The sequence below is a fragment of the Phasianus colchicus genome, chromosome 1 (assembly GCF_987193195.1).
Source record: "Phasianus colchicus chromosome 1, bPhaCol1.hap1.1, whole genome shotgun sequence".
Lineage (NCBI taxonomy): Eukaryota > Metazoa > Chordata > Aves > Galliformes > Phasianidae > Phasianus > Phasianus colchicus.
The window spans coordinates 186,949,256-186,957,400 of record NC_143436.1 but is presented as its reverse complement, the minus strand read 5'-3'; the positions used below and the strand labels follow the sequence as shown (position 1 = coordinate 186,957,400).

Here is an 8,145-nt window from a genome sequence, read left to right as displayed (position 1 = left end):
GCGCGATTGGTCAGTCGGCGGCTGACTCCCGCCATGGAGCTTACGTCACTTCCGCCGGGAGCGACGAGCCGGAAGGGCTCCTCGCTCAGGTGGGTGGGCGCGTCCCGGCGGAAGCACCGCCCCGCTGGAAAAGCCCCGCCTCCGGAGCGGCGTTCCCGGGCATCGGTGCGTCGGTTTGCTTCGTCGCGGGGCGGGGGTAAAGCTAAGCGGGGCTGGACGGGGGCGAGAGTGGATGGGAGGCCCGTAAGGCTTGTTGTAGAGCAGGGCTGGGAAAGCGGGGGGTACCGACACCACGCGGGGTGCTGCGGGGCAGAGGGGAGCGAGACCTGTGCTTCCCCGGGCCTGTTTCCACTGACAGTGTGTGAGCAACACTGAATACAAATACTGCTGTGTATCTACGCCTTACAGATGCCAACCGAAAATGAGCAGAGGCAAACGTGCTGCTGAGAAGGACGCTGATGAGAGGGATGATGACAGCGATGAGTTTGCAGAGTTTACAGAGAGCTTTAACCAACTCGAGCTGCTGGAGACGCACCGGCATTTGATTCCTATAGGAACTCAGAGCGGTTGGTCGGGGCAGTCTGATGATGAAGACGATGAACAAGAAAGAAGCGAGGAATGGTATGAGATGCAAGAAAAAAAAATGGAGAAAAATCCAGAGAAATTGCTACTGTGGGCAGCTGAAAACAATCGGGTAAGGCATCTGTGTTCTGTGTGTCACCAACAAAAACGTTGTGTTGAATAGATGTCTGCAGTTCCATCCACAACAGAAACTTCCCTATGCTACTCTTTATTCCTCCCAGCTATTTTGACCTAGGTTTCGCAAGCTGCTCTGGAAAGCATCTGCCTTTGTATTCCACACACTAAAATATTTCTTGGCCAATTAGATTTCAGAAGAAAAGCTTTGACTGTAGATCAGAGTTGAAATATGAGCGCTGTTCTTAAACTTGGATCAACTCAGAAGTGTGCCAGACTCTTCATGGTATGTGAGCATTTTAACTGGAGTGCAGAGGGTGTATGTGAAGTTTTATTTTCTTCAAATCTACATATGCTGAGAATGGAAGGGACCTATAAGGATCGAGTCCAATCCTACTTTTTTTTTTTTCTTCCCCCCCATTCTTGTTAATACAAAAAAGCTTTTTGTTCTTGGAAAATGGAGTGAGAAGATGAAGATTCTTGTCAGGCAGCTTGTTACATCCTTGTGTTTATAACAAAGGCTGCCACTGAAAATAAACGTACACAGAAGGCACTTACAGTTGTGTGGAGGCACATGTTTTGGGGGAAAAAAAAAAAAAAAAGCATTTTTAGAACAATAGAAATGGTGTTTCTTTTTTATAAAGGTTCGTATTAAATTCCCTGTTTCCCTTCAATAGCTGACTACAGTGAGGAGACTCCTTTCCGAAAAGCTGGCTCCAGTTAATGCTCGTGATGAAGATCAATACACTCCTCTCCATCGAGCTTCCTACAGTGGGCACTTGGACATGGCCCGGGAGTTGGTTGCCCAGGGGGCAGATATTCACGCACAGACAGTGGATGGGTGGACGCCCCTGCACAGCGCGTGCAAGTGGAACAATACAGAAGTGGCCGCGTTCTTACTTCAGCAGGGTGCAGACATCAACGCTCAGACAAATGGGTTGTTGACACCTTTACATATTGCTGCAGGAAACAAAAACAGTAGGGAAACCCTTGAACTTCTGCTGATGAATCGCTACATAAAAGCTGACCTGAAAAATAACTTGGATGAAACTGCCCTTGACATTGCTAGGAGGACCGATATATACCACTACCTTTTTGAAATAGTGGAAGACTGCATAAATGCTGTGTCCCCTTAAAAGCTGTGAATGTGAGTTTTACTGCCTCTTGTTTGTCACACAGCATCTGTGTGCTTGGTCTGTCCCTTTGCATCAAGATTGTCATTTAAGATACTGAAATATTCTTATCAGTCAAAATCTCACCTTTTGCAATTCAACTCAGTGGTTTCCCTCATACTTTGAAGTGCCATTACTGTTATCAGGGTATTCAGAAAGCTTTAGTGAATTCCATAATTTCAGTGACTCTGTGCTTAATAAGTGCAGATTTGGAGGGATGTTTGGTCCAAAACATTAATGTCAAAACAGGAGGGAAAACTGGACTATGTTTGTTGTGTGAAATTCAGGTTTGGTTATGCAGAGTTTATTACAGCTCACTAGAAAATTATTTTTTGAGGAACTGTTTTTAAACTGCATGGAAGCTCTGAATGAATATAACTTACTTGGGTGATTTACAAAATGCTTAGTGATCTGGTGTAAGGCCTATTATAAAATAAAACACTTAACCCTAAATATTTTATTGTCATATCTTTAATTGAAAGCTCAGTAGTCAATGAAATTGCCCGTTCATAAATCAAATGAACTATTCTTAGGAACTTCAACTGGGTGAGGATAAACAACCAAAATCCTGTGTACCTGAGGGTTAGTTCTTGGTAGCCAAATCTGAGCTGGGCTTCCAGGTCTGACAGAGGTCTTACTGCCATGATTTAACCAAAGTGAATGTGGTTTGTTTAAGATCATTAAGCATGCACTTCAGTGCAGTTTTTCTCTGCAGTAATGCAAGTTTGAAATGCAGTGGTTTACAATAAAGGCTTGGGACTCTTCATCTCTGGTTGAATATATTATATGTGTATTTATATGTATATAGATGTACATATATATATTATGTATTATATATGTTGATATTAGGAAAAAATGGATATTAGGAGCAATTTCTTCTTAGAAAGAGTGAACAGAAAGAGTATTGGCACAGGCAGGGAGGTGGGGGAATCACTGTCCCTGAAGGTGTTGAAGAAATGTGGACATGTGGTGTGGAGGCACATGGTGAATGGGCATGGTGGGAGTGGGCTGATGGTTGGACTGGATGATCTTAGAGGTCTTTTCCAACCTGAATGATTCTATGTTAGTCTGCATTTGGTCCTCTGATGGAACATCTTTGAGGGCATCTCCGTCACCCTGCTCTCTTGGAGCCAGCCAGCCTCCTAACATGACTGCATGCAGTTTTGGGCACCACAGTACAAGAAGGACGTAAAACTGGTAGAGAGTTTCCAAAGGAGGTGAAGGTGGGGGTTTATGAAGATGGTGAAGGGTCTGCAGAGGAAGACCTATGAGGGGTGGCTGGCGGTGCGCTTGGCTCAGAGCAGAGCGGCTGACGGGAGGCCTGATGGCGGCTGCAGCTCCTCGCAGGGAACGGAGGGCAGCGCTGAGCTCTGTTGCGACCAACAGCAGAACCCAATAGGACGGCATGAGCTGCACCGGAGGAGGGTCGTGTTGGATGTGGAAAAGGTTGTTCACCAGAGGGTGGTCATGCACAGGAACAGCCTCTCCAGCGCGCTGGTCATGGCACCGAGCTTGCTAGAGTTCAAGAAGCATCTGGACAACGCTCTCAGAGTGCGCTCTGGCTTTGGGATGGTTCTGCGCGGTGCCAGCATTCAGTCTGGAAGATCCGTACGGCGCCCTTCCGACTCGGGATGTTCCGTCGTTCTATGGCTGCACCCTCCTACAGCGCAGCCACAAGATGGCGGTGTGCAGCCGCCGCCCAGCGCAGCCCGCCCGAGCGGAACGCGCCCGCTCCCCGGGCAACCGCCCCACGCGCCTCCTACCCGCCGGGCGCGGCGGCCATGAGGGCGGCCAACAGCCAGCAGCGGGCGGGGGCGGCCGAGGAGTCGGACGGCGATGGCAGCAGCGAGACGGCGGGAGGCGGGCAGCCCCGTGAGCGCCCCGTCCCCTCCTGTCGCCCTGCCCCGCGCGCTCTTCCCGGCTCTCCCGTCCCCTGGGCGCTGGGCTTCTCCTGAGGGCTCCAGAAAGCCCTGGAGGGAGGGGATGATGGGGAGGGGAGCTGTCACATCCCTCCCTGGGCCGCCTGGCGTAGGGTTGCCCTCTTTCGGGGGGCAGCGCCCGCTGCCGTGGGTACGAGACCTGCTCCGCCCGCCCTCAGCTCCACCTTGGGTTGTTCACCATGAAGGGACTGCATCGCCACAGCTCCCCAGAGCACGGGGTTGCCTTGGCTGCAGCATCCCGTGGTGCAGAGCCTCGTAGCTGAACGTTATCGTGTCTGTAAATCTGTCTTAAAGCGTATTAGAGCAAGAAGAATAGGATAAAATGAAATCACATGCTTGAAAACACACCAGCATCAGGGAAGTTAAAATGACCGGTTTTTGTGTGATGTGTTTTGCTAACAGGGAAGAACTTTCTGTACGTTGAGCCATGTAAGAGAGTTAAAGAGATCCTCGAAGAAGAGCTCTGCTTTTGGAAAGAAGAATGCCACATTAGGCATCCAGCTGCAGGTAATCCTCCCTACGAGCAAATGGAAAGTGTTTGTCAGGGCAAATGAAACAGAAAATGTTTTGAGGAACGGTAGCAAAATTACTTCTTTAAAAACCAAACTGAACAAAAAGTCAGTCTAGAACACTTATGTACTAATCTAGTGAAAAATCAGAAACAGAAGAATTATACATCAGCTAAAAAGCATGAAATTAGGAGACTATAGAGAACACAGAATTCCATGTGATCTATCAGCTTAATAAAATAAAAATGGTAGAGAGGTTTTGGTACTTCTTTCTTTGAAAGAAGTGGTGAGGTACTGGAACAGGCTGCCCAGAGAGGTTGTGGATGCCCCGTCCCTGGAGGTGTTCAAGGCCAGATTGGATGGGGTCCTGGGCAGCCTGGTCTAGCATTAGGTGGGAAGGTTGATGGCCCTGCATGTGGCAGGGGGGTTGGAGATTCATGATCCTTGGAGTCCCTTCCAATCCTGGCCATTCTGTGATTCTGTGAGATTTTATTACTTCTTTCCTTTGAAGGAGGTGTTGTAGTTCCTAGAATTTATTGTCTACCTTCTGCTGCTCAGATTTGAAGTTGGTGTTAAAAAGAAGTAGTTGAGGTAAAAATGAATAAAGGGAAGTAGAGGAAAACAAAGCAACTAGAAAATCAGTCTGGCAGCTTGAAGGTTATAGACAGACTTGAATACAGTAGAAAATGAGGAAATGTAAGTCTGAGAAGGAACAAGGTGTTTGCTCTAGATAAGAAACAATTAAAAAGGTGTTTAAGTATTTGTATCATTAGCAGTCTGTACAGAGAATGATTTACTTCATTTAACTTACGTCTCTGCTGACACCTAAAGCCAACATTAGCACTAGGGTGTTGAGCTGTTTGTCAACTGGTAGTCCTAAATCCACAATACTTTTCCCCCATAATATGTGGTTCTTGTTCTGTAGCCCTGCGTTCTATCCCACAGTGTAAAGCTATTCCTTGGTTATGTTAAGCTACACTTTGTTGAAATAGGTGCACTATAATCTTTCTTAATATTTACATCTTCCACAAATGTAGCAGAGCCTTAAATTTTCCCTTTATTTCCAAATCTAGACAAGTTTGGAAAAGGTCGGATTAGAACCCAAAAGTAAATTTACTCAAAATGAATATCAAACAATTGGATTCACAGGCGAAAATGTACAAGAGTTGGGTGATGTAGTCAGTATCCTGTCAGACTTAAATTATTTGAACCTGCAACTGCATGACTGTGGTTAGACTCCTTAGGCAATTACAGCACACATTGGAAAATGAACTACTTATGTAAACTCTGTTTATATTAAATGGAGGAAAAAAAAAGGCACTTTGAAAGCACAGTTCTGACTGCTTTTGCATTAGTCTTTCTCTGTAAGTGCTCTCTTCCCATTGATGGTAAAGGGGATCTGGGCAAGTGGTTGAGTTGCAGATGTTATCATTAGTCTGCTCAGCCCACTCTTGTGTCTAATGTTAGTTAAGATCTTAACACACCAACACTGCACTACATCCATCTGCCACTGGATCAAAATTGTCTGAAAGATTACAATTTGATCATACGACATTACAAAATTGCTCTCTGATGATGTCAGTCACTCTTTTCCATTAACTGTGGAAGATGCTTATAGCACTGTCCCTACCAATGTCTAATTACAGAACTGACCAAAGGGACTATCTATCTTCTGCCAGTTTTAGAACAAGTTTAAATAATCAGTTGTAACAGTATTATTTTGACTAATTATTAACAGCGGCTCTGAAAGGAATTTGGAGTGTGAAAAAGAATTTCTCCATCAGAGGCCTGCAACCAGCATCGCAGAACAGAAATGGCTTACTTTTACAACCTCAGATCTACTCAAGGCATGTAGGAATGAAAAGTAAGAGTGAACAAAAAGAATCTTTGCCTATAACAACTCACTTTAAAGTTGTCAGTTAATATTTCTTTCTGTAGTTGATTGACATCTCACTGGACTGCATATCTTACATCTTATATCTCATTTCTATCCTTTCTCATCTGTGAGAAAAGCACAGATTTAAAACAAGACAGGCTATTCAAATTTATTTTGGTGCTGAAATGATGGGATTTGTTGGTTTTCTTCTGGGAACGTAGATGCTCTTTGTTCCTAAGGGCTGCTTCTAGGAGCAGTGATGCTTCTCCTCACTAGCTTTACTGCCTGTTTTGAAGCAGAATAGGCAGGTAGCATGAGAGGAAGGACAGAAGAAGAGATACAAACAAGAAAAAACTGGAAGCAATCTGACTTCAGTTCCTATACTCTTCAAACCATTTCCATTCACACAATTTTTTCCATGTAAGGAGCAGGGGAAAAAAATTGTGATTATATATAATTGAGAGGTGGAATGTCTGTGAAGTTAGATGAAAAAGGAAAGAGATTTCCAAGAGAAGATGAACTTACTGTGTTCAGCACCTGAAGGAGAGGCACCAGGCAAAGGATAAAGGAGAAGCACAGACAAGGGGAATGAAAGAGAAGACAGAGAACAGAAAGTTAGAAATTCCTGAAGGGAATTGGAGAGGAAAACACAGTTCAGCAACACAGGGATAGAAATTAAAATAAAGAAATGAAGAAAAGTGATGTAGGAGAAATAGGTAGAAGAGAATAAAGGGGAAGAAAATAATTAGACCCATGTTGCTGAATTTACTAAAGTTAATGCACTTATTTTTGCTTCTCCCTTTTACTGCCTTTCCCTAAATGTGGCTAGCTCTTCGGGGCTCACATCTATCCTTACAAGGGTCTTGATTTTTTTGAAAACCTGAATCTGTTTGGATGTGTCAAATGAAACTTTAAAATGGCTAGCTGTATGAGGAAATTTATTTACAAGATTTTAAGCAAGTTTTGGTTGGGTAGGGAGATTTTATAGCAGTTTTATCCATATGTTCCTGCTGCTTTTTTGTCTGATGTTGTAGTTAGTACTCAAATCTGATCCATATTTCAGTCAGTGATGAAGATGTTACAATAAAAAACAAATTACAAAATGTTTCTGATGACAAGAATGTGCTACTACGAAATTTGACATTTTTATAGTTTTCTCTGTTGCAGAGTGATTCTAAGTTCCAGCAGAAAAATCATAACGTAGTTGAAGAGATGCCTTAACTTTTCTCAACATGCATTAAGCTCAGCAATTCCTGGGCCGAGAGTTTGTGATTCAGTAATCGAGCTCGACTTAATAAAAGTTTAACATAAATAAGCCTGTGATGTCTCTATTTACGTAAGAGCTATCATAGAGGCTGCCTGGAACCTAAAATAACCTCTCACTGAACTCTCACTTGCAACAATTATTAAGGTCAGGTGAGGTATTACTTGTAACCATTAAGGTAAGGTGAGGTAATACGAAATGAGCATTAGTTTGTATTCATTGTATTGTCACACTACTTAGGAAGAGGTCACAGATCCTTCAAGGTCCTGTACAAAAACAGAACAAGTGATGGCTTTGTGGCTGACTGGGAGAGGGCTGGCAGAAAGTCGGTGTCACTCCTGTCTTCGAGCAGGACTGGATGGAGGATTTAGGGAACTGCTGGCTGGTTGGCTTTCTCACAGTTCTGGGAAGATGATGAAGCATCTAGTACTGGAAGCCTTTTCCAAACATATGAAGGACAAGAGGGTGGTTGGGAGTATCCAGCAATGATTTATGAAGGGGAAACTGTGTTTTACAAACCCAAAAGCCTTCTGCAATGAGATGGCTTGCTTGGTGGATGAGGGGAGAGCTGCTGATGTTTACTTCATCAAAAGCCTTGCTAGAGCCTCTATCTGCCACAACAGCCTCATTGACAACTGATGAAGTACAGGTTATATAAATGTACAGTGAGGTGGATAGAAAACTGGCT

The 8,145-nt window shown here is 44.3% G+C and overlaps 2 protein-coding genes across 6 annotated transcripts; both read left to right on the top strand.

Annotated features, from left to right (window-relative positions):
* The first annotated feature begins 38 nt into the window (after nt 1–38).
* On the top strand, nt 39–2,321 carry ANKRD49 (ankyrin repeat domain 49). Of its 3 annotated transcripts, none has more exons than XM_031616121.2 (3): nt 39–165; nt 409–694; nt 1,374–2,321. In XM_031616121.2, exons 2-3 carry the CDS (start codon nt 422–424, stop codon nt 1,830–1,832), a joined length of 732 nt encoding a protein of 243 aa, XP_031471981.1. In that variant the 5' UTR covers nt 39–165; nt 409–421; the 3' UTR covers nt 1,833–2,321. The 3 variants fall into 3 exon arrangements, with proteins under 3 accessions (XP_031471981.1, XP_031471982.1, XP_031471980.1); XM_031616122.2 differs by having other exon boundaries at nt 157–196; XM_031616120.2 differs by lacking the exon at nt 39–165 and adding an exon at nt 180–243.
* Nucleotides 2,322–3,167: 846 nt separating this feature from the next.
* On the top strand, nt 3,168–7,508 carry C1H11orf97 (chromosome 1 C11orf97 homolog). Of its 3 annotated transcripts, none has more exons than XM_031616124.2 (4): nt 3,168–3,740; nt 4,211–4,315; nt 6,056–6,164; nt 7,361–7,508. In XM_031616124.2, the coding sequence occupies exons 1-4, from the start codon at nt 3,500–3,502 to the stop codon at nt 7,395–7,397; spliced, it is 492 nt and encodes a 163-aa protein (XP_031471984.1). In that variant the 5' UTR covers nt 3,168–3,499; the 3' UTR covers nt 7,398–7,508. The 3 variants fall into 3 exon arrangements, with proteins under 3 accessions (XP_031471984.1, XP_031471985.1, XP_089990149.1); XM_031616125.2 differs by having other exon boundaries at nt 3,485–3,740; nt 6,056–6,181; XM_090134023.1 differs by having other exon boundaries at nt 3,485–3,740; nt 6,056–6,181; nt 7,346–7,508.
* The last annotated feature ends 637 nt before the right edge of the window (nt 7,509–8,145 follow it).